Here is a 26,038-nt window from a genome sequence, read left to right on the forward strand (position 1 = left end):
CAGAATATCATAAAGGACATTTCCCACCCCGGACACTCCCTGTTTGAACTGTTGCCGTCAGGCAGACGGTACAGATCTACAAGGACAAGGACAAATAGACTAAAAAACAGTTTTTACCCCACTGCTATAAAAGCACTAAATGTAGCCGCCAAGGAACGCAGGGGCGATACAGACTAAGGGACTGTGGTAACTGTGGAATCGACAGAAGGATGGAGGGTTGGGTGTGTATGCGTGCTTTGTCCGTGATATTTATTTAGTTGTTTATCTTTAATATTTTACCTTGTATGTATCGTTAGCTTTTAGAAATGTTTGAATGCTGCACTGACTGGCTGACATTTTAAATTTCGTTGTACATGGTTCATGTTACAATGACAATAAAGAAACTATTCTATTCTATTCTATTCTATTCTATTCTAAATCTCAGTTTGTGCACTAAACAAAACATCACATATATGGATCGTTCTGCTATTAGACAATAGTTGGGTTCCTAAAATCTTTGTGGTATAGTTGATAGCATTATAAAGACAATTGTGTGAATGGTAGAAAATGGGGTTAGAGGCTCAAGAGGTTCAAACTCACAATAACAACATTATTTTTCCCATAGGATTTGCAAATATAAAGATATTATTAATAACTATATGTTTATGTTTTTTATTGCAAGTTGAAAATGCTGAATGCTGTATATGCACTATTATTGCTCAAGTGTCAATAGAAGTGAGTACTTGTCAATTTCAATGGCTGCTGCAGCTTTGTTCTTAAGAGACAATGATGTGGGGAGATTACAGAAATGAAGCCTTGGTCAGAACGGTCCTAATACCTGCTCTGCCATCCACAAAGATCACGTTTCATCTTTATATTCCTGCTCTTTCAGCTTATCCTTTCTCCTTCAGCTGCACCAATAATATCCCACACTAAATATTGTACCATTATCCTTCATCTGTGCACTGTGGACGGCTTGATTGTATTCATGTGTAGTTTTCTTTGACTGGTTAGCACACAAACAAAAGCTTTTCACTGTGTCTCGGTGCACGGGACACTAATAATAAACTAACTGACTCAAGAAAGAGACTTAAATTGGGGGAAAATCCAAGCAGTTCAACTTAAAAAGCACTGATACCCACATGCACCCTCGAGTGTGACAATGATGTCAGTCTTTGCCTCCTCCTTGCTCAGTGATTCATTAGCAATGACGATGTAGTGAAGTTGGTAGCACGTGCTGTTTCTCAGCATCTTCACATCATTAATGTAGAGGATGCCAAATATGTCTTCGGCTTGCTTCAGAACGCCCACAATGGATGAACAACCTTTGTCTTGTTGCGTGGTATTCTCTTCACTGTGCATCACCGGCACCAGTGTGTAGGTCATACTCAAAGTTTGAAAGTTCTGACAATTTGCAATGCAAATTCTTCCAACCTGTAACCACAATGGAGAGTTAAATACACCACAGCTAATACCTCAGCTAACGAGTGCAACTTGGCATTGCTTGGCATTAGACACCAGGTTTCAAATTAGACCCCACGTTTCCTATTCTACAACAGTGACCACACTTGCAGTACAGGTACTATTATCTGGATGTCCTGAAATTCGGTGCAAAATTATAAAGTGCAAGTTGTGTTTTTTTAAAAGATCAGTTGGATAGGTTAAAAGAAGATTCCTTCTAGTCATTAATTAAAACAAGTGGCAGGTAAACACAAGATGAGAGGAGAAAGATTTAATAGGAACCCGAGAGGCAACTTTTTCACTCACAGGGTGTTGGGTGTATGGAATGAGCTGCCAGAGGAGGTAGTTAAGTCAGGTACAATAACAACTTTGGATAGGTACATGGATACAAAAGGTTTGATGGAATATGGGCCAAATGCAGGCAAACGGAACTAGTTTAGATGGGGCACTTTGGTGAGCATAGACTAGTTGGGCCGAAGGACCTGTTTTTGTGCTGTATGACTTTGACAAGATTTGCAAAAAAACAATTATGAGGCTATGGAACATTCTGCTAGAGTTAATGACACTAATATTCGATTACACTAATATTCTAGAACCGTTCGATAGATAGTTGAAGGAAATGTTAGTTTATGGGAATCCATTGTAAATTCATCGATGAATATATCCCTCATTCCACAAATTGCTCGTTCAGAAGCAGAGTCAGAGCTTAAGTCCAAGACTAATGTACTAACAGCTAATATTAAATTACATGTAGATACTAATTGCTATTAGATTTCCTCCACTGGTGCTGGTTTTGCCTTTCATTCTGTTGAAACTCTGGTCATTTAAAGACAATCACCCATCACCTTAGCAGAACGTCCTGCGTTCCTATTCACTGAGAAGTAGAATGTTTTCTCGGTGAACTCGATGACAATTGGCCGGACGATCACATTGAAGTGAAGCAACACCGAGCTGTTGGGACCATTATACTCAGTATCGTGGACCAGTACGTCCAGACTGAAGGATCGGTTCTCCGAGACTGACAAGCTTCTCTTCAGTATCAACTCTGGATAAAACAGGAAGATACAGCAAATTACATTGGGTCCACAGCGCAGCAAGAGGCCACTCGACCCACAGCCAGGACGGGAACTTATACTCCATACAAACTGCCTCCGCAACCTCTTTTAAATCAACCCATCTGTGCATTTACTTATCTACTATAATACTTGTCAGGTCAATTCTTCTACTGAAGGGTAGTTGCAAGTTTCAATAGAATTAATTCACACGACAGTCCCAATTTTGAGAATTGACAAGATTGATCCTTGTATGGGAAAAGCTGAATTTGATAATGCCAATGTGAGCAGTTTCTTTGTCAGTGTAGAGAGTCTACATTAGGGCGGGAGGTGCAGACATTCAGCACATTCAGTACTTGGATGACCACTTGAAGTGCAGTTATCTACAAGGTTACACACTTACAACTATAATGGGATTTGGCTGTACATATTATGTCAGCTGGCACGGACAGGAAGAATTGATGAGTAACTTCTGTGCCATAAATCTTTATGATGGTATGATCCATCTCTTTTGTTCGATCTCTTTTGTATTCAACCGATTTCAATCAATCTCATTGAATTTTGACCAAACTATTGTCAAATGGTTTGGACAAGCACTGATTTAACTGTTAGCCTTTCATTCTGTCATTGCAGCATTGATCTGTTGACCTGTATCACAATCTATCTCAAGTGTTCTAACAGGTATTCCTTGAATATCCACAAGTGGCTCACATATTGATTAGTAGGACTGGATGTTACAATCCCTAATGCCCCTGTCCCACTTAGGAAACATGAACAGAAACCTCTGGAGACTTTGTGCCCCGCCCAAGGTTTCCGTGCGGTTCCCGGAGGTTCCCGGAGGTTTTTGTCAGCCTCCCTACCTGCTTCCACTACCTGCAACCTCCGGCAACCACCTGCAACCTCCAGGAACCGCACGGAAACCTTGGGTGGGGCGCAAAGTCTCCAGAGGTTTCCGCTCATGTTTCCTAAGTGGGACAGGGGCATTAGGTTCTTCACCACAACTGACACCCAATATTCTTAGGGGTGACCACTAGGTGATTTTGCAACCAATCAGACACATCTTCAGTTGTAAACCTCAACATCACTGGTCGTTTCGGCCTTTTATCACAAGACACCCTCAGTCAAGGCAGGCTCACCTCAGGGTGATCAGCCCTGGGTGTGTTTCTTATGGTTAGCCTCTAGATGGTCATGTGGGAGCCCAGACAGCATCAGTGAAATTCCTCAGATCTCTCTCATCAGAAGTCAGACGGTATGTACAAGAGAATCCTCTCCACATTGAATTCACACATAGACAATGACCAGAAGGTCTATTATGGGTGAGCCATGCAGGCTGAATTGTTGGAGAAACATGTGTGTGAGGAAGTGGGTCTAATGTACAGCAGAAAGTAATGGAATTTGCGTATCAGGCAACCTGGACATGCCATGGCATTGAAGCTGGTGTAGGCAGACCTACACATGCTCCTCTTCCAATGATAAATCAGCATCCTCACCTTACCATTCATTAAAGGAATTAATAGAATATTATATCAGCCACAAAGGTAGACAAAAATGCTGGAGAAACTCAGCGGGTGCAGCAGCATCTATGGTGCGAAGGAAATAGGCAACGTTTCGGCCCGAAACGTTGCCTATTTCCTTCGCTCCATAGATACTGCTGCACCCGCTGAGTTTCTCCAGCATTTGTCTACCTTCGATTTTCCAGCATCTGCAGTTCCTTCTTGAACATGTCAGCCAGAAATCTGGCCATTGACCATTAAGTTCTATTGAGGAAACTAGAGCATTTACTGTTTTGTACATTGGCTAAAAGACCCTGGTGTAGAATAAGCAAAATCACATAAAAATCAAATGGTCAATGATTAAAAATGAGTACGATCCCATTGCTAACATAAGATTTCCTTCCTTTTGCATTTCAAAGTCCATGCACTGAAGGCAAACATAGTGAGCTGTATTCTCTCCCAGCTACAAACCTGTCCAAGGACCCAACCTGACCTCTGTGACACCTCATAAGTCTACCTGTTATTTTAGATTCTGACGTCTATTTGCCCCAGCCTCTCTTTGCCAAATGTAAGGCTTGTGCTTTGGGTTTACCGTATTTGTTTACCGTCCCTCGAGCGGGTCTTTCTGCGCTGGCCGGTATCTCCAAAGCAGTGGGCTTCACACGGAAGTTCTCCGTGATCCACGTATCGTTCCCGATCACAGTCGTTGTGTACTTTGTCGTGCTGTCAGTGTCATACACAAAGAGAGCGGTCACCACCGTGTGCTGTAAAATAAAAATAAACTTAGAAACCAGGGACGCCAAAGGCAACATGGATCTTGGAAAACAAATCACTGGAGGAACTCAGCAGGCCAGGCAGCATCTGTAGAGGGAAACAGCCAGATCTGGATCCTTCTCAAAAAAAGGGGCCCAACCCAAAACGTCATCTGTCCATTTCCTTCCACAGATGCTGACTGACCTGCAGAGTTCCTGCAGCATTTTGTGTTTTGTTCAGGATGCCAGCATCTGCAGTCTTTCGTATCCCCAAAGTGGATCTTGAATTTATGGAATCATTAAATCCCTCCCTAATAAACTTTAAAATGATTTATGGAAAAGAAAGACATAATTGTGGAAGATATTTTGTTTAATTAATTATGGTAATTTGCCATCATTTTCACCTGGGATGAAAAATAGCTGAAGCTGCGTACATCATGACACGATATCATGATTGTAGAGTTTCTGATCATCTTTCTTCCGTATATATCCTTTGCTCCTTTGCAGAGACTTGCTCTAATCCATGGCTGTCATTGGTTCTTGGGATCTGCTGCAGAAATAGTGAGTCTGAAACTAGGTAGGCTGGCAGCAAGCCCTGGTGCTGTGCGAACAAGTGCACCTCCAATAATCTGACCCATTGCAATAAAAGCCTGATACTGCAGAACCTGCCGTTTTTGTCATTTTGCAGTTTAGAGTAGGGCATTGTGGTAATGCAACATTAATGCCGCATAAGATTCCAGATCTTTCATATTGAGGTAAAGATTAATAAAAATAGAGATGGTGTGAAAAAGGCACCTGGATATATATATTCATGCTGATTGTTCTCTCCATTGACCTCTGTAAGACCACAGCATTGCATACAATCAGGAGCATCTTCATTGCCTTTACATAGAAGAAGGGGATTGAATTTGCTACCTAGTCTTCATTGGAGAACATCATCAGGTTGAATAGCCCATCTTTTCATGCTCCTGCTTTCCTTTCATTCTTGCAATGTGGACTATAATTTTCTTGCTACAAATTAAGATATGTACAAAGAGCACTTGTGGGCTAAATGGGTACCAGCCAGACAATGTAGGGGGGCAGAGGGCAGGTACAACAGGTAGAATGATGGAGCCGCAGCTAAACCTTTCGTGGAGAGTTCACAGCAGCTGCCAGTGAACACATTGGAGCAAACTCCGAGAGAGCCCAAGTGTTAATGCAATTCAAAGTTTTCAATTCCAATTCTAATAGTGCGGGATAAACAGCATCAAGATGTTACTAAATCCCACATGAGAGGTAAAAGGCAGTGGTATGATGGATCAATGTAAAATATCTAAAACATCAGATGCATGATCTGGGGGGGGGGGGGGGGGGGGGGGGGGGCAGTTGCAGTTTATAGATTGTGCATCAGAGACATGTTGAAATAATTACAGTTAATGGGATAGATGTCCAGAAGGATATAAATTGTCCAGAAGAGACAATATCAGGAGAAAAGGAGGCAGTGCGCAAATACATATAGACTCTGGCTCATGCGAGGACGAACGTTCGAAAGGAAAGGCCAGGCACTGAATCACTTTAACTGGAATTACTAGATTGCATTGAAGATGTTCTATTACTGGAAAAATGCCAGGGAAACTGAAGAATGGCAGACATTACACTTATATAAGTGACCCGGGAAACTACTGATAAATGAGCTGACATCCATTGTTAGAGAAATAATGAAAATCTCTTCTCATGAATAGAGCCAGAACAACTGGACGGAAGTAGATTCATAAAGATTATGCGAAGGGTCATGTGAAGGAGGTCTTGCCAATTTAACTCAAATTATTCCACATTTGCAACTTGCAATCAGTCGTGGACCAACCTACATTGAAAGTCAGCCAAGAAGGCACACAATGCCTCTAGTTCCTCAGGAGACTTTGGAAATTCAGCACTTCGCCAATAACTCTTACAAACTTCTATGGGTGCACCATAGAGAGCTTACTGTCAGATTTCATCACAGCTTGGTGTGGCAACAGCTCAGCCCAAAACGGCAAGATATTCCTCAGAGTTATAGATGTAGGCCTGTGTTCTATCTACTATTTGCACTGTCTTGGAAAAGCAGCCAACACAATCAAAGACTTGTCCCACCTTGGTTATTCCTCCCTTTCCCTGCTCCCATCCGGCAGAAGATACAGAATTGTGAAAGAGCACACAGGATCAGGATCGAACCTGGGTCCCTGGCACTGTAAGGCAGTAGTTCCCCCATTGCGCCACTGTGCCACCCTGCCTGTTGTACTTGAGTTCAGCCTGCTTGTCTTTATGTAAAGTATTATCTGATTTGCACACACAGTTTAAATGTAACTGCAGAGAGAGTAGATGCATGTGTGATATTGATATTGAAGAAATAGCAATGCAGAATTAATTAAAGAGGTCAAGCAGATATTTTATGGAGCGGGTATTGAGAGTTCACCTTTGTGGGACAACCCGGAAATTTTAAATTGGTTACTTCCACTACTGCCACATGAAAAAAACCCAGATGCAGAAGCTGACATTAATCTGGAGACAAGAAACTGCAGATGCTGGAACCTTGAACAAAAAACAAATGTGCTGGAGGAACTCAGCGCCTCAAGCAGCATCTGCGGAGGGAATGGACTGACGACATTTTGGGTTGGGACCCTTTTCTTCAGACTTGTGGGCCCCAAATCAAAATGTTGACCTAGGATCCCACCCAGAAACATCGCCTATCCATTCCCTCCATAGATGCTGCCTGACCTGCTGAGTTCCTCCAGCACTCCGCTTTTTTGCTACAGGCTAAACAGAGAATTACTCAGCCAAATCTTCGTGGAAGTCCTACCTCCTTCCTGTTGAACTCAATGAAAGCCTCGGCTGTGTCATTGCCATCGAGGATGTACGGGGCGTTATCTCCCTTGTCAAGGACGGTTACGTGCAACGATCTCACAACTTGGATGATCTGGGCGAGCGTCCGCAACGTACATTTGACAATGATGTCGTACGTCTCCCTCTGCTCCCTGTCAAGAGGCTTCACCACACTGACCTCAGAGGTCTCCTCATTGATCCTGAATGGAACCGAGGCACCTGAAAAATGAAAGCATTGAACTAACATTTGTGCCATTCACTACAAAATTCTTTGTACTTACAGCCAGTGGTGAGGGGGAGGGGCTTCCACATTAGAACATTTGATTTTTGTCAAGCAATGGTGTTAAGGGTTATGAAACTCACATACGCATAGTTACAATACAAATCAGCCAAGATCTAATGACATGATGAAGCAGGCTCTTGGGGCTGAATGTTCTCCTTCTGTTCCTGTGATGCTTCCAATGTGACCTCAGTAAAATCAGCCCCACTTAGCAAATCGATCAAGTCCAGCGCTTAATATATCTGAAGGATTAGCCTTGTCAACCTTGTTTAAGGCACCAAAGCAAAGTCTCATTAGTCTGCTTCAATAATGATCCCACTGCACTGACAGCCATGGGTTTGATCCTTTCACAGGGAGGCAACATATTGCCCCAGTGGCAAGCTTTCCCCAGCTCTCTGTAGTGAAGGTGTTATTCAATCTCATGAATCTGCCCAGTTGCTATCTCCTTATATATCAGTAATGTAATGTGCGCTAAATGCCTAGAGACCTTGACCAGGGTTCATGGTTCAGGATACAGAAAGAAAAACAAAGGTCAAACAGATTATACAGATGAGTGTGAAGAAAGCTCTCACCATGAAGCATCGCCTTGCCATGTTCTCTAGAGATACTGCCTGACCCGGGCTGACTACTCCAGCACTTTTTGTTTGATGTGGTCTTATTTGGTATCCTATTCTGGATATTTCAAAGCACGTTACAGACTTTTGAAGTAGTAAATGTTGAAATATGATAAGCACACAGACCAATTTGCATACACCAAATTCCCATGAATAAAAATGGTTTTATTAATCAGATCATGCGAATTTAGTAATGTCGGTTAAAGGAATGAGTCTTGAATCTACAACCTTCTTACTCAGAACCACTGAGTCGACAGAGAGGTTACAGTAACATTACAAATTGTGTCAGTTTCGCCAACATACAGCAACTTTGTCAAATGATAGCAATAATTTGGGTATCTAGTGGCATTAAAGTTGCCAGTGATATTACCAGGATATAATGATATTAGCAATTTACAATGATGTCACCAGTTGGCAGTGTGTACATTTCTGTTGCACAGACAAGATGTGTCTAATGGGAACTTTTTGAACAAAGGCCATTATTGTGCTTGCCCACAGAACATTCAAAGTCCATACTTCAGAAATATTACCTCTAAAGCATTTCAAGATAGTTCCACAATGTGAGAGGTTGCGTTAGATTTATCTCAGAATCTACTCAACACCAGATGGTGCTATTGTTGAAGAAATATATCAGTGTGGAGACAAAGGACTGAGGATCTGGAGAGTGGATGAAATCTGCCAGCTGATTGTGTTCCCTGGTAGTCCAGCAGATGCAATAACAGCCCTTTTACACCTTCAAACTGTTTATGAGAAGAGTTTGTTCAGAAAAAGACTTTGCTGTTATTCTTGAAAATCTACTTCATCCTAAGACTCAGTGTGAGCAGTGTCTTGGAAGAGTCATCAGTGATAACCTTGACATCGAGAATTAACTCTGTAAGTAAGTTTACAGAGTTTGGTCTCTTACATTGATATTTTAGTCAATGAGTTAGCACATAAACATACCATTCAGCCCACTGTCTGCTGACATGCACCCATTTATGTTGATTCTAATATTTTTATTATTATGTTTCTATTATTAAAATTGAAATTCGTCTACATTTACCCCAATTTCCCACATTGCTGAAAATATTGAAAGGAACTGACAAAGAACCCGTCTGAAGAAGGGTTTCGGCCCAAAACGTTGCCTATTTCCTTCGCTCCATAGATGCTGCTGCACCCGCTGAGTTTCTCCAGCTTTTTTGTGTAACCTGCCAAAGAACATGTATGGACATAATTTTCACTGGCAGAGAGGAAATCACAGGACTTGGGGGAGCCAAAACATTAAAGCCTTGTACACACTATTCAGGAGCTCAGTCTCAGCATTCCCCAGATTCTACCACTCACCCACATACTACAAACAACTTGGAGAGGCCAATTAATGCATATCTTAGGGATGGAAACCGGAACACCCAGAGGAAACCCACACAGTCACAAGGAGAGCATGCAAACTCCACACTGAGTGCTCCGGGTGTCAGGATTGATGTCTGGAGCTGTGAGGCAGCAGTTCTACCAGCTGAATCAATATGCCGCCCATGTAGCAATGTGAAATAAGGCAGGATTGCCTTCCACACTCTCTGGAAGTCACATCAGTCTTGGCTGGCCCTTCTGTAATTGCCAGCAACAGAGCCACGTGACGAGCAGCTCCATGGAATTATTTTCCACTTGTGAGTTTTTCCATTAATGTTTTTTTTTTTGGCGCACTTTTTTCTCAGTCCTGCAGAATGTACGTTGTGCAAAATTCATATTGTCAGTGTGTTATCCTACTCTGTAATAGGTCATGAAGCTGCTGTAAGCAAGATTGTCATTACATCTGTACCTCACCGAACTTGTGCATATGTCAATAAAATCAACCCGACTTAATTTGACTCCTACCATTTAATTATATCAGGTTTGGTTGTCATTAACCCGTTCATCAGCATTGACTAAGTGTCCTCTTATCAAGAACCAATTGATCTCAGACTGATATAGTTGGCACCTGCTGTGAATCTGACTTTAATAGTTTGTGCTATGTTCCCAGAATTCCCCCACTGCCAGCAGCAGATGGTTCTATCTGCATCCTCTATCAATTCCTTTCATTATTTTTAGCACAGGGCATTATATAGACGGGCACTTTGATTCACCCAGAAGCAGCACAAAGATACACCACCCTGTGCTCCACTTGAACCCATCCCTGAAAACACCAGTGTTACCTGCTCCAAGGTGATAGGAGATGTTGGCAAATTGGCAGTGGTACTGGTTTGGCAGGGAATTCATTTGAAAGAAAGTTCCAGGATCATGGTTCTCAATAAGTTGAACCTTGGAATCCACTTCTCCAAAGCAAAGGTCTTCCGCTGTAGTGTTGGCACAGGCTGGTAAGTTCTTATTCACCACGATAATTATAATCTGTGCCTTGCACTCCTTCTCCTCATGTGGTTTGTGGACAGCAAAGACATGCAGCATGATCTTATATAATTCCGGTCCACCCATGTTGCCTACAACAGACCAAACAAGAAAAGAAGATGTCATAACACTATACATACATAAAACAGAAACATCACGAATAAAACCTATTTCATATTAGGGGACATCCCACCTAGATCTCTTCTCTGCTTTATCTATATCTCCTCTTTTAAAATAGCCTTTACAATCAACTTCATTGACCAAGTTCTGGTTTGTTATTTCCATACGTAACTGTAAAATTTTGTTTTACTGCCCATCTGTGTAGAGCCTTGAGATAACTTACCAGTGGAAGTCCCGACATAAAGGCAGGTAGTTCATGAAATGTCCACTTTCTCTGGTGGGAATATTTTTGCTTTTTGAACTGAACGCAGCCTCAGCTAACATTCCACTCACCTTTGCCCGTGTCTGGCCACTTAACTTAATGAATATTTCACCTCAGCGCCAGTAGGTTGTACCTTTGCATTTGACATGGGTCTGAATTATTTTCTTTCAAAAATAAACTTGATTTATAAAAAATATATTCAAGTGCAGAAGGGGTTCAGAGGAACATTAATGGACTTGCGGGCTTGAGTTGGGATGTAGGATGCTGTGAGGTGATCTAATTGAAGTGTCTAGCATCATGAGGGCCATTCTGACAAAGGAGTGCTCACAGTCTTTCATTAAAACTAGAGGATTCTAATACTAGAGGGCACAGGTTTAAGGCGAGAGGTGAAAGATTTAAGAGGGAATTCGGGGATGATTTTTTTGGAATCTGGAATATGTGGAATTCTCTGCCTTAGAAGGCAGTGGAGCCCGATTCTCTGGATGCTTTCAAGAGAGAATTAGATAGAGCTCTTAAAGATATCTTGAGTCAAGGGATATGGGAAGAAGGCAGGAATGAGGTGGGTGATCCGCCATGATCATAGTGAGTGCTGGCTCGAAGGGCTTAATGGCCTATTGTCTATAGGAAGCTATAGAAGCAGATTCAATTACAACTTTCAAAAGACATTTTAACAAACAAATGGATAGATGGGCAATACAGGCCTATGGACTATTGCAAACAAATGGGACTAGTCTAGAATTTCAATTTAATCAACATAGACAATTTGGGCCAAAGTACATGGTTCTCTGTACATTTTTAATGTTGTTCAGTCCACAAATTCATAGTGTTATTGGTTCTAGACTATGGTAGGGTCTGCACATTTTGTGTGCAGAGCAGCATTGCCACTCATGGTCTCCTGGGATGCTACAAGTGCTTGAGAGGTTTTAGTACCAGACTTAACAACTTCAATCTCTAGCGGCAGAAGGATCTTAGACTGTAGTCTACTTCCTTTGCATTGGCTGCCCCAGGCTGCAGTGCATCCCTCAGCACATACTCTTCCAACCTGGACTATGTCTGGGAATAACTGTGCACAGTTCCCTGAAAGTGGAATCTCATGTACATAGGGTGGTAAAGAAAGCTGTTGGTGTGCTGGCCTTTATAAATCAGAGCATTGAGTATAGAAGTTGGGATGTAATGTTAAAATTATACAAGGCATTGGTGAGGCCAATTTTGGACTATGGTGTACAATTTTGGTCGCCTAATTATAGGAAGGATGTCAACAAAATAGAGAGAGTACAGAGCAGATTTACTAGAATGTTGACTGGGTTTCAGCAACTAAGTTACAGAGAAAGGTTGAACAAGTTAGGGCTTTATTCTTTGGAACCAGAAGGTTAAGGGGGGGACTTGATAGAGGTCTTTAAAATGATGAGAGGGATAGACAGAGTTGACGTGGATAAGCTTTTCCCACTGAGAGTAGGGAAGATTCAAACAAGGGGACATGACTTGAGAATTAATTGTAATTGTAATTGTAATTGTAAATCTTTATTGTCATTTCCTGAGTATTCGCATACTCAGAGGAAACAAAAAAACGTTTCTCAACCAGTGTCCATTCAGTTTTCGTTACAAAATAAATAGCAATTAAAATTAAAATACAGTCATGAACAATTTAACCCTCTAATAACATTCAATAACATTCAACAGCCGTTCCGACCGGCAGCGGCACAACAGTGGCTCTGCTGCAGTGTGGGGGGTTTGTGCGCGATACTTGGCAGGGGGGAAAGTTCATTTAACAGTCTTATAGCCTGTGGGAAGAAGCTGAGGAGCATCCTGCTGGTTTTGCAGCTGATGCTCCTGTACCTCTTCCCAGATGGGAGGATGGTGAAAAAGTCATGTGATGGGTGGTAAGGGTCTTTGATGATGGAGATGGCTCTGTTGATGCATCTCTTCTGGAAGGGGAGTGGAGCACCAATAATCCTGATTGCGGTCTTCACTATCCTGTCCAGTTGGTGCCGTTGTACGGCTCCCGAACCAGGAAGTGATGCCGTATGTCAGTGTGCTCTCGGTCCCCCTGTAAAAAGTCCGTAGAGTGTGGTGGGGAGATTTCCGTAGTCTTCGGAGGGGGTGAAGTCGCTGCTGGGCTCTCTTGACCAGAGCTGTGGTGTTGGCCGTGGACGTCAGGTCATCAGACAGGTGTAGTCCCAAGAACTTCATGCTGCTGACCCTTTCCACATCAGCTCCGTCGATGTGCAGAGGTGTATGGTGATGTTTCCCCGCCCTCCTGAAGTCAACCACCATCTCCTTAGTTTTTCCCACGTTAAGAATGAGGTTGTGGGATTTGCACCAACCTGTGAGCAGCTCCACCTCCATCCTGTACGCCGATTCATCATTGTCACTGATGAGACCCACTACTGTTGTGTCATCAGCGAACTTGTTGATGAAGTTGTTATTGAGTCTGGCAGTACAGTCGTGTGTCAGCAGACTAAACAGCAGGGGGCTTAGGACACAGCCTTGGGGTGAGCCAGTGCTCACGGCTATGGTTTTTGATGTCCTACTGCCCACCCTGACTGTCTGCTGCCGCTGCGACAGGAAGTTCAGGACCCAGCTACATGTGCCGGCATCAACCCCCAACAGCTCCACCTTCTCCACCAGTTGCTGCGGGATGATTGTGTTGAAAGCGGAGCTGAAGTCTATGAAGAGGATCCTGGCATAGGTGTTTTTCCGATCGAGATGTGACAACACGAGGTTCAGTGTTGTTGAGACTGCGTCCTCTGTGGATCAGTTGGCTCTATAGGCGAACTGCAGTGGGTCTAGGTCGGCAGGTAGACATGATAACTAGTCTCTCAAAAACACTTCATTACAATGGGTGTTAGGGCCACTGGTGGTCGTATGGCAGGCTGGGTTTGGTTCTTCGGTACAGGGACGATGGTGGCACTCTTAAGAGACTACTGCCTGGCTGAGTGAGATGTTAAAAATTCAACAAGGGGACATGACTTGAGCTTTGCGTGGAACGCTTAACTCTGGGACTTAATTCAAGAATGGTGCAGTGTCTAGGGGTAACATGAGGGGAAACTGCTTTACTCAGAGAGTGGTGGCTGTGTGGAATGACCTTCCAGTGAAGGTGGTGGAGGCAGGTTTGTTTTTATCATTTAAAAATAAATTGGATAGTTATATGAACGGGAAAGGAATGGAGGGCTATGGTCTGAGCGCAGGTATATGGGACTAGGGGAGAACACGTGTTCGGCACGGACTAGAAGGGTCGAGATGGCCTGTTTCCGTGCTGTAATTGTTATATGGTTATGTCAATCGGGAACATTTCCTTACAGATTCTTTATTGTAGTGGAAGTTGTTTTGGCAGATCAAAGAGAATCTTTCAATGAATTCAAGATCTTCCAGGATAACGTCATGTGTACTAGTATGCACTGCTGGTATCAGCCCATACACCACAGAGCCTTCTGTAATGAGCTGCTTGGGATGATCCATCATTCTCCAGACCATCATTGTGAATACACGGTACACAAAAATGCTGGAGAAACTCAGTGGGTGCAGCAGCATCTATGGAGCGAAGGAAATAGGCAACGTTTCGGGCCAAAACCCGTCTTCAGACTGATGGGGGGTGGGGGGCGGGGAGAAGAAAGGAAAAAGGAGGAGGAGGAGCCCGAGGGCTGGGGTATGGGAGGAGACAGCCCGAGGGCTGAGGAAGGGGAGGAGACAGCAAGGGCTAACAAAATTGGGAGAATTCAATGTTCATGCCCCCAGGATGCAGACTGCCCAAGCGGAATATGAGGTGCTGTTCCTCCAATTTCCGGTGTTGCTCGTTCTGGCCATGGAGGAGACCCAGGACAGAGAGGTCGGATACGGAGTGGGAGAGGGAGTTGAAGTGCTGAGCCACTGGGAGGTCAGGTTGGTTATTGCGGACCGAGCGGAGGTGTTCGGCGAAACGATCGCCCAACCTCCGCTTGGTCTCACCGATGTAGACAGTTGGCAATGTTGTGGGTCACCATCTCATTCTTACCACAGCAGTTCAGAGGGGGATCTGTGTTAGGAGTGAGATTCTGACTGTACAGAAAGGATCTGACAGAACTAATATTCATTTTATAGAAGATTAACTGCTTTGCCCCCAAATCAAATTCAGTTCTATTTTGAGAGTTATTGTCCGCCCGTGAATGGCTTTGACGTCACTGGGATTTAAAGTGTTGATGTTTGATAAGTTTACAACAACCTAGGCAGGCTCAGGTTAATCATTATATCTCTGCTGACGTCGTTCACCCATGACAAGGTTTGCTTGGTAACCCCCTTCAGATAAAATAATAAATTACTCTCTGCACCAGCTCAGTAGCCATAGATGGCCGCATTAGGTATACATTAGGTATGCAACAAAAGAATTTCACTGTGCCTTGTCACATGTGACAATAAAGTATTTCATTCCATTTCCATCCCATTCCATCCCATTATCATAGGTGGGAGGTCAACGAACACATTCCCATTATAACACACACAGTGGATAGACACAAAATGCTGGAGTTACTCAGCGTGTCAGGCAACATCTCTGGAGTAAAGGAATAGGTCCCTCCCCCCACCCCGACCTCTTAATCATTTCTCCGTTTATATTCCTTCGTTGTCATTTTGTCCACAGTTAATGCACTGTTTGCCACTCAGGGTTATGAAGAATATAAATGCTTTATTGGTTTGTCTCAACAAGTTGTTCTTGCCTCCAACGGCTGTGCCATTGTTGCCTGCTGAATCACATCACCATTTAGCTTATATGGGGGTGTGATTTATTTACAGGCACCTGTACCTGCTCAAGCTGCACCTACGCTACCTGCTCAAGAGTTTTGCACCAGTACAACCATATAATGCATAACGTTTTCCCGGCAAAGCAATGTAATACTTTGATAATCCAGCATCCTTGGAAACTTGGAAGTGTCAGACAAGGTTTTTCAGACCATTGAACATTACTCCTATAAATTTCAAATACATTTCTATTTCAAACAGCTTGGGCCATTGAGTTACCACAACATTTTGAGATTTGCTCAATATGTCTGAAGAAGGATCCTGTAACATTGCCTCTCCATTGCCACAATAGGGGACAACAGGAGGAGGACTGAACTTTGGTGCCTTCCCTCACAGTGGGAAACTTTGATACCGCTGTGTGGGGGATGTCTATGTTAAAGACTATCGTGTTCTGTGTTCTTTATTTTATTCGTATGGCTGTATGGTGGCCACAAATTTCACTGTACCAAATGTCTCTTGTCTCTTGTCTCTTGTTCTCTCCAGAGACCCTGTCTGACAGCTGAGTTACTCCAGCACTTTGTGCTCGGCTCAAAATTCCAACATCTACAGTTCCTTGTGTCTACACTTTAATTATAGTTTAGAGATACAGTACGGAAACAGGCCCTTCAGCCCACCGAGTCCGCACAGATCAGCGATTCCCACAAATTAATACTATCCTACACACACCAGGGACAATTTTTACATTTACCAAACCAATTTGCCTACATACCTGTACGTCTTTGGAGTGTGGGAGGAAACAGAAGATCTTGGAGAAAACCCACGTGGTCATGGGGAGAACGTGCAAACTCCGTGCAGGCAGCACCCGTAGTCGGGATCGAACCCAGGTCTCTGGCGCGGTAAGGCAGCAACTCTACTGTTGCGCCACCATGCCGCCCATTCACTTCTATTTCACTTTCTTTTAGATGTCAGGCAGTGATATAATAAAGCGCAGTGCGTTTAAAAAGGGCGGGGGATAGATGAGCAGTTTGGACCCCAGCTCCAACAGCAAACCTAGCCATGTTCCTGACCCACGGCGTTCTGGACGCGAGCTCTGGTTGCAGCTGCACACTCGAGACGTTGGGCAGGATCCTAGCTCTGGCCACACAGCCCACCTGCACTCTGGATCAGTGGCACATATTCCAAATTAATGAGCGAGTCAGATTCCCAGCCATGAGGATTTCAAACAATTGGATGTCAGGTTACTGGTGTTTTACTGTAACCTGAAATAATATAAACGTTATTTTTTCCAAAAAGCCATGTTGTACCACACAAGAACCAGATTAATTTATTATGTGATGACCTCATATATGGAGGAGGAACATTTGTATTAATGTTAATATTATGTGTGACATATATGGCATAATTATGTCTCTCATCACGTTCCATGTGATACAAGGATTCACTTACCCAGCAGATTGAGGTCACTCTCCTCCAGTGTCTTGTTAAGGTAAAAAACCCCAGATCGCTCATCGATTCGGAACCAGTGATGTCGGAATCCGCTCAAAGGATTGTTGCAGAAGCCAAAGTTAGCCCTGCGCTCCTCCCCACCATCGGGCAAAGCATAGACCTGGAGAAGTGGCGTGTCTGCAGGCTGGCCAATGTATACCGTCGCTTGGTAGCTCTTCCTGGGGAAGTATAATCCAACGGCGGCTGGATGGATGGAAGATCAAATGAGTGAGAAGAGGACACGAAAGGGTAATGGAGCAAAGAACAAATAAAATAGAAAGAGAGGAGAGGAGAATGAAGAGACAAAGACAGATACAAATTTCTACTTTGACAGTGAAAAATTACCAGAGAAAATGTCAAACTCAAAATCTCAAAAGTTTCAAATTCTGCTAGATTTGTTTGAACCCAACATTCCCGGTCCTTTCTTACTATTTTAATACCAAGCAACTTTCTGTCTAATCTTACATTCAATATTAGAATATCATCAGTGCAAACAGAAGTCATAAGTGTCACAGAGATGTACAATACAATAATAGAACTATTGGGCCAATACATCCATGCTGATCTTTGAAATGTTGGAGATTCAAATGGCAGGAACATGAACACAAATGTCCAGCATAAGACACGGTTAACATGAGAGAGTGCTCATGTGTCAGAGAGACATATTCCAGAGCTGTAAACTGAGGCTTAGTGTTTAAGAAGGAACTGCAGATGCTGGAAAATCGAAGGTACACAAAAATGCTGGAGAAACTCAGCGGGTGCAGCAGCATCTATGGAGCGAAGGAGATAGGTAGAATTTGTTCCATTGGAACCAATCAAGCGGACAAGAGTTGAGGGAGTTTTTGAGGGAGTTACGTGCAGAAAGCGAGGGAGAAATAAACTATTAACAAAAGAATAGCAACTGGATGAGGAAATCAGGGACAAAACTATGGGGGGGATGAGATAACTTGAAGAAGAGCATTGTCAGACCAATATCTCAGTCTAACCCTGCTCGCAGTGGGTTTACATTTAACTGGACTGCTGCAGTAACATCTCATACCGGAGAGTGTGACTGAAGGGAGGCTAAGTGGAGCAGCAGTAGAGTTGCGGCCTTACAGCGCCAGAGACTCAGGCTCGAGCCCGACTATGGTACTGTCTGTACGGAGTTTGTACCTTCTCCCCTTGACCGTGCGAGTTTTCACCAGGTGTTATGGTTTCCTCCCACACTCTAAAGCCAAATGTTTTTAGGTGAATTGGCTTCAGTATAATTGTAAATTGTCCCTAGTGTGTAGGAGAGTGCTAGCGTACGGGGTGATGTATGGCTGGCCCGGACTCGGTGGGCCGATGGGCCTGTTTCTGTACCGTATCACTCAAGCCTAAAGGGTGAATTGGAAGTCTGGAGACTTTAGTGCTTTGGTAGCTGAAAGCATGACTGCCAATGATGATAAAGTGAGGTTGCTAAACAGATGGACAATATTTACACATTGATAGCAGGACCGATTATAAACAGTATCAAACCCATCGTAAACCTGAACAGATTGACAGATTATTTACAATTGACTACAGACTAGAGAATAGCGTCTGTCTAACTCAATCACAAATATCTATCGGCCATAACTGCGACCCCATCGAACATCTTTGGTGGAAAAATGTCAACCATTCCCATTCCTTATCATTTCTGATTCTAATGATGGAGCTCCCATAGCAAGAAAATGTCTGTTTCAAATTCAGAATAAATGAACATGGATATTTACTTGTCCAGGTACCCAAAAGGCAGTACTAAAGAAGTCTACATTCCCGATGTTGGGGAAGTCCAGAACTAGGGGTCACAGTTTAAGGATAAGAGGGAAGTCTTTTAGGACCGAGATGAGAAAATCATTTTTTTACACAGAGAGTGGTGAATGTGGGAATTCTCTGCCACAGAAGGTAGTTGAGGGCAGTTCATTGGCTATATTCAAGAGGGAGTTAGATGTGGCCCTTGTGGCTAAAGATATCAGGGGGTATGGAGAGAAGGCAGGTACAGGGTACTGAGTTGGATGATCAGCCATGATCATATCGAATGGCGGTGCAGGCTCGAAGGGCCGAATGGCCTACTCCTGCACCTATTTTCTATATTTCTAAAGAAGGGTCTCGACCTGAAACGTCACCCATTCCTTCCCTCCAGAGATGCTGCCTGTCCGGTTGGTTACTCCAGCTTTTTGTGTCTAATTCCACGTCACTTATCCAACCAATATCTTTAAAAGAGATTGCCTGGGCATTATCTGTGTGTGGGAGCTTGCTGCGCAGTTTGGGTGTTGCTTAGCCGTGACCATCCCCAAGAAGTACTTTAGTAGTTCGAAACATCCTTGGGATGTCCTTAGATAGTTAACAAGTGTAATCTAAATGGATAAAGTCTGGCTCACTCTGATGAAGGGTCTCCACCCAAAACTTCACCTCTTCCTTTTCTCCAGAGATGTTGCCTGACCCGCTGAGTAACTCCAGCAACTTGTGTCAATCTTTGTAACGTAAATGGATGTCTTCCTTCTCAATGGAGACTTGCCCATCTGTTATTCCAGCCCCAGGTTCTGCAAGTCAAGGCCTTAAGGGCCTGTCCCACTTGGCGATTTTTTCGGCGATTGCCGACGTCATATCAGTGTTGCCAAAAGATTTTGAACATTTCAAAATCCCAGCGGCAACAAAAAAAGTTGCGCCACTTGAAAAAAACACCAAGCATCATACATCATCACGCCAAGTCACAACGCAAATTGTTTGGTGACCTGATACATTAGTCAATGATGCTGGCAGTCACCAAAAAAATCGGCAAGTGGGACAGGCCCTTACAATCTTCTTGTGAAATAAGCAGGGCAAGGCTACTCACATAAGAATCAAGTCAGCATGCTAAATTTCTGAACAATGGTGTCTCTCTTAGACATCGTTACTATCATTAGCGCCTCATCAATGCTGAGTTGAAAGCTCATCCTGGCCAATGATATTTGAGGGAAGACAATACTCCTTTAATTGGTGAAATCTATCCAGGATCATCGATAGAAGATTATTAATAGAATAAATCAATATTGCCCTTTTAATGGCATTAGCCAAGCCTGTTAACCAATGTGCAAGGATTTTTGTGCAGTGTGTGGATATGATTACATTAATAAAACAGCTTCATTTCCGGTAAAATGCTTCCTGCTATTCTATCGGAATATCGTTGTTTCAGCCTGCGAGGGCAACCCAGTCAGAAGTTGTAATATCATCTGCCTCTGAAGAGCAGAAACACTCGATACGGGAGACGTCAGGCCTGCTTTAGGACCTCAATGGCCATGCACCTCACCGCTGCCAAACACAACCCTGAAGAAGGGTCCCAGACCTGAAACTTTAACTATTCCTCTTTCCACAGGTGGTACGATGTGTGTTCCCAGCATATTCTGCTCTCATTTCAGAATTCTAATCACTTCCTTGATTTTCATTTACTGGAGAGTTTGCAAAGTTACAAATATTGAGGAAATATTACAATTCTTAATGGTATTCATAATTCTGAACACTTAGAATGACAAAGCAACAGACGCACTTGCTTATAGAACAGAGGTATCAATGCACAAGGATCTGCAAATATTGGAATCTTGAACAAAGCGCATAGAATACTTCTCCTGTGTGCCTGAGCTCAGCGGGTCAGGCAGCATCTGTAAGTATCATAAAGTAAGGAAAAGGAGAATATAGATCTCAGGGATGGATGATGTGTGTACAAAGGAGGGGAAAGGAGCAGGGTGACAGGGGTGGTATGAGATGGAGGGAGAAATGTGCGCACATCGGGGTGGGGGCAGGGCAGGGGAAAGGCAAGGACTGTCTTAATTAAATAACGGCTAACAGTCTCCAGTTCCACTCACTTTCCCTTGACAGGGTTTTCTTCAGACCGATATCGATGGCTTTCAACGGGTTTAACCGGGCACATACTCAGCCGAGGAGCTTGTGGAGACTGGCAGTACTCGTTATCATCACAATAGAGGGGTATTTGGCATCCGGGGAGTCAGATGCCACCCTATCTCTTGCCAGTGGGTATGTCCGAGAATGTGCACGGACATGGGACAGAAGAACCCACCCAGAGGGAAATTACTGCAGGACAGGTGGTAGAGTTGCAGCCTTACAGCGCTTTCAGTGCCAGAGACCCGGGTTCAATCCCGACTACAGGTGTTGGCTGAATGGAGCTTGTACGTTCTCCACGTGGGTTTTCTCCGAGATCGTTCAGTTTACTCCCACACTATGACGTACAGGTTTTGTAGGTTAATTGGCTTTGTAGAAATGTAAATTGTCCCAAGTGTGTGTAGGATAGTGTTAATATGTGGGGGTCACTGATTGGTGCGGACTCGGTGGGCTGAAGGGCCAGTTGCCGCGCTGTAAACAACTAACACAGAGCCGCATGCAGACGCAAGGAATAATGTTCAGGATGAACACTAGAGGGGGTCCCAGTCAAGGTAGGCATTGACATCTGGAGCCGTGTCCATTGGGACCAATTCATATCGATTGGAAATTGAAAGCCGATTCAAACTGAAGATTGGGCAGACCTCACTTTGAAATTTGAGAAGCCAAAGCCACTGGACCCAGAGGTCACTTTGAAAGGGTAAACCCGATCTACAATGTGTGTACATACTCCCTCTAGGCTCCATATACCTACAATTAAAGTCACATTGTTAGTTCTTGCACTCAAATGCGTTTAATGTCCTCTTTATAAATAAACTGTCTTCAGTAAGAGTGGTCACCAAGTTAAGATTGGAGACTTTGGTGAATTAAAATGTCCTCTCCATGTTATACACTATCTCTTAGCTGCGGAGTTATGCAGCATGAAATCAGGCCCTTTGGTCCATTGCAACTATGCTGACCAAGATTCTTGTCTATGTGCATCCTATTTGCCTGCATTTGGCTCATATCCCTTTAAATCTTTTCTATCCATGAACCTGTTCAAATGTAATTCAAGCATTATAACTGTACCGAAGATAGGCACAAAAAGCTGGAGTAACTCAGCGGGACAGGCAGCATCTCTGGAGGAATGGGTGACGTTTTGGGTCGAGACCCTTCTTCAGACTGGTTAGGGATACCAACTTCTACCACCTCCTCTGGATTATGTGGTGCTAATCTTTATCAATAAACAGCGACCTACATCAATTGTTTATGTTGGTGAAACAGTGGCACGGCACATCCAAAACCAGACAGCTCCAGTGAGCCGGGTTCAACACTGGTCCTGGGATGCTGTCTTTGTGGAGGTTGCATGTTCTCCCTGTGACAGTGTTCTAGATTCCTTTTATATCCCAAAAATATGCCAGTTAATAGGTTGACAAGTGCTGGAGAAACTCAGCAGGTGCGGCAGCATCTATGGAGCAAAGGAAATAGGCGACGTTTCGGGCCGAAACCCTTCTTCAGACTGATCAGGTTAATTGGCTCAGCTAACAGGTTAATTGGCCACTGTAGATTGCTTAGTGTGTAGTTAATAGAACCCGAGAAGAGAGGATGGGAAAGTAGGGACAATTATAATGTCAAAAATAGGGACAATAAGACCAGTCTGAAGAAGGGTCTCATCCTGAAAAGTCACCCATTCCTTCTCTCCAGAGATGCTGGCTGTCCCACTGAGTTACTCCAGCATTTTGTGTCGGTCTACAATTAAAATGAGTTCAGTGTAAATGATGTATAATATCTGGCATGGACTTGAGCCAATATGTGTGCTTTATGCTCTAGGACCATAACTTTAACAACAGAAAAATTACTTGTGAAGCTGCGATCATAGCAACAGGATACCCGATCTCAGACGTATGTAAATCTGATCATCTCAACATCCACTATGGTATCCATCGCTCCATAGATGCATCCACTATGGTATATGTGAGTGTGTGTGTGTGTGTGTGTGTGTGTGTGAGTACAGACGCACCTCATGGGAGATACAACGATGGCGTGATTATGCTCGTCACTTGCTGTTAATTAGTACTGATGTACGTAGCCTTGTTCTGAAGTTCCTGGTATTTCCTGCACATTGCTATAGTTAGAGTTTACCGGCACTACAAGTCTGACTCACAGGCCATCTATAGACGAACCACATCGAGAAACCACACCACCCCTACCCAATCCTGCCTCCTCACCGCATGCACCCCCACACCAGTTTGCAAACCTCTACTCTGGATTTCTAAACAGGTAGGTTTATATAAAATACCAGAGGAAACTATGAGACACAAGAGCTGCTCACGGTCACATTAGATCATTTAAATGGATCGATCCTAACAGGTTTTGCTGTGTAATCTCTAATGCTTCTTAAACCAAACATTCTGATTTGCCATCTTTTTAAATTGTAATATTTTCATAGAACACGTCGATAAAACAATTAGGAAAGATGCCAAGCCAAAGATTTATGGACTCGCCTTGGGAGAAGTTGTGAAGGGCATTTTATCATCAAGCCAGTCACGAGGCAGGCGATGGCCAGATATCACTACAGCAGCCATGTCGAACATTGTGCAAACGGCAACACAATAACTGAGGGCAGCGCCATGGTGCAGCTGGGAGAGCCGCTGACCCACTACACCAGAGACCTGGGTTTGATCCTGACCTCGGCTTCTGTCTGTGTGGAGTTTGCACATTCTCCCTGTTACTTTGAGAGTTTTGCCAGGTGCTCTGGTTTCCCCCACATCCCCAAAGATGTGCAGGTTTGTACTTTAATCAGTTGGGTGAGTTTGTGTGATCGGGTGATTAATGGTCGGCCTACAGTGGACCAAAGGGCCACATTTCCATGCAGTATCTCTACATTTAAATGTATGGGCTTTGTCGTCCCAGCTCTGTACATCTATTCATCATAGAGTTAGAATTTATAAAGTTAAAAATTCATTTATTTTTTATTTTTTAAACCTTGTTCTCGAATCACTCCATGTCCTTTCCATTTGTAATATCAACTACCATCCCCAATTCTTTGAAGAATCTGTGGTCCTTCATTCAAGGCCAATCCATCCACACACACTTGTGGTTTCTCCGCTACTGGTAATCTTGCTTTCAGCCGGGACATAACCTTTGGGACCTTCCCCAACCCTTACACCTCTCCTCGTTAAAGATACTACCAAACACTATCTCTATTGGCCAACTACTCTCCCTTCGTTACTCAGTGTCAATGATCTTTTGCTTGCGAGCACTCCTATGAAGGAAGTAACGTGGGACATTTTTGCCACTTTAAAATCCTTTATCTGCATGAATTGTATATGACCACACTACCAACGTGTCAACATATCTCCTAACGCTTCCCCAGATCTAACGTTCCCCATATTCTCCTATACATGGAGTGGGAGCATTCGCAACACTGGAGCACGCCACTAATACCAGAGTCACTCATTTATTCCTTCTCCCTGTTTATCCACAGAATGACGGAGCGTTTAATGTAGCACAACCTTATTGAGACTAATGTGGAATCTCGGTGTTGAAACCGCCGCTTGCCCTCTTTACTATTAACCTTCAAAAAGCACAGCAGCAGAATTGAGATGCTGTCCGAATGAGGTAGGAAAGGCCACTTCTGGTTAGAGATGGATATGCTGAATGGAAGAACCATATCCGCTGCAGGCCATAGTTTAATGACGTTTCTCAACCTTTAGAAAATAACGGATCTTTGCAAGAGATTACAACCCTATAATCTTATCAAGAGCCTTAAATTGTGTTATAAATCATGAGACTGTCTTCATTGTTGAACCAAGAGATGCGATTATATTGTTGAGCTAAGGTCACAGTTTGTATCAGGAGTCCGTAAGAGTTGTTAGCTCAATTCAACCGAATCTGTGTGCAAGTGTCTACAAGACCACTCATCTCCACAGGCAAGGATTCCCAAATACAACAGAATTATAGGTATCACTTCATCCCTGCAATAACACAATCACCATCACTTAGGTGGATAATGTGTACAGTACCAACAAATCTCCTTAAATATATTATGATACTCTGCAAAGAGGAAAGGTAGTCTTGGATGGTGTCATGTAGTTTTACAAGGAAGTTGCCTTTAGAATATAGTGTGGAAATAAGCCCTTCACACCACTAAGTCCATGTCGAGCAGTGATTGATCAGCCAATACACTAGCACTATCTGACACACCAGGGATGATTTACAGAAACCAATTAACCCACAAATCAGTCCTTCTTTCAAGGTTTCAAGCTCAAGGGTAGTTTATTGTCACATGTATCAATTAAGGTACAGTGTATTTTTGAGCTACCATACAGCCATACTAAGTGAAAAGCGACAAGACACATAACCACATAAAAGTTAACATAAACATCCACCACAGTGGATTCCACATTCCTCACTGTGATGGAAGGCAATAAAGTTCAACCTTCTTCCTCTTTGTTCTCCCGCGGTCATGGCGGTCAAACCATCTGCAGTCGGGGCGATCAAAGCCCCTGCAGACGACAATCGAAGCCCCCGTCGGGGTGATTGAAACTCCAGGGTTGGAGCGGTTGAAACTCTCTCTGTGGCATGGAGCTCCCGAGTCAGCCTCTTCTTACCAGGGACCGCGGGCTTCATGATGTTAAAATCCACAGGCCCTGCGATTGGAACTTCGATCCCCGGCAAAGGGATTGCAAACTCCGCAATGTTAAAGGCTGGGATCGCAGGGCCAGTGTCCAGGGAAGGCCGCCAACTCCACCATGCTAGGCCGCAGTGGGGACGGAGATA

The 26,038-nt window shown here is 43.6% G+C and overlaps 1 protein-coding gene across 1 annotated transcript in view; it reads right to left on the reverse strand.

Annotated features, from left to right (window-relative positions):
- ret (ret proto-oncogene receptor tyrosine kinase) overlaps positions 1 to 26,038 on the reverse strand; it is a 72,375-nt gene that overhangs the window by 20,024 nt on the left and 26,313 nt on the right. Inside the window, exons 2-7 of the mRNA XM_055661721.1 lie at positions 17,366 to 17,608; positions 10,638 to 10,919; positions 7,553 to 7,794; positions 4,578 to 4,749; positions 2,286 to 2,485; positions 1,122 to 1,413 (exon numbers count right to left, since the gene is read on the reverse strand). Coding sequence (XP_055517696.1) covers positions 1,122 to 1,413; positions 2,286 to 2,485; positions 4,578 to 4,749; positions 7,553 to 7,794; positions 10,638 to 10,919; positions 17,366 to 17,608 — 1,431 coding nt within the window. The remainder of the gene's footprint in view (positions 1 to 1,121; positions 1,414 to 2,285; positions 2,486 to 4,577; positions 4,750 to 7,552; positions 7,795 to 10,637; positions 10,920 to 17,365; positions 17,609 to 26,038) is intronic.

Source organism: Leucoraja erinacea, chromosome 34 (genome assembly GCF_028641065.1).
Source record: "Leucoraja erinacea ecotype New England chromosome 34, Leri_hhj_1, whole genome shotgun sequence".
Lineage (NCBI taxonomy): Eukaryota > Metazoa > Chordata > Chondrichthyes > Rajiformes > Rajidae > Leucoraja > Leucoraja erinaceus.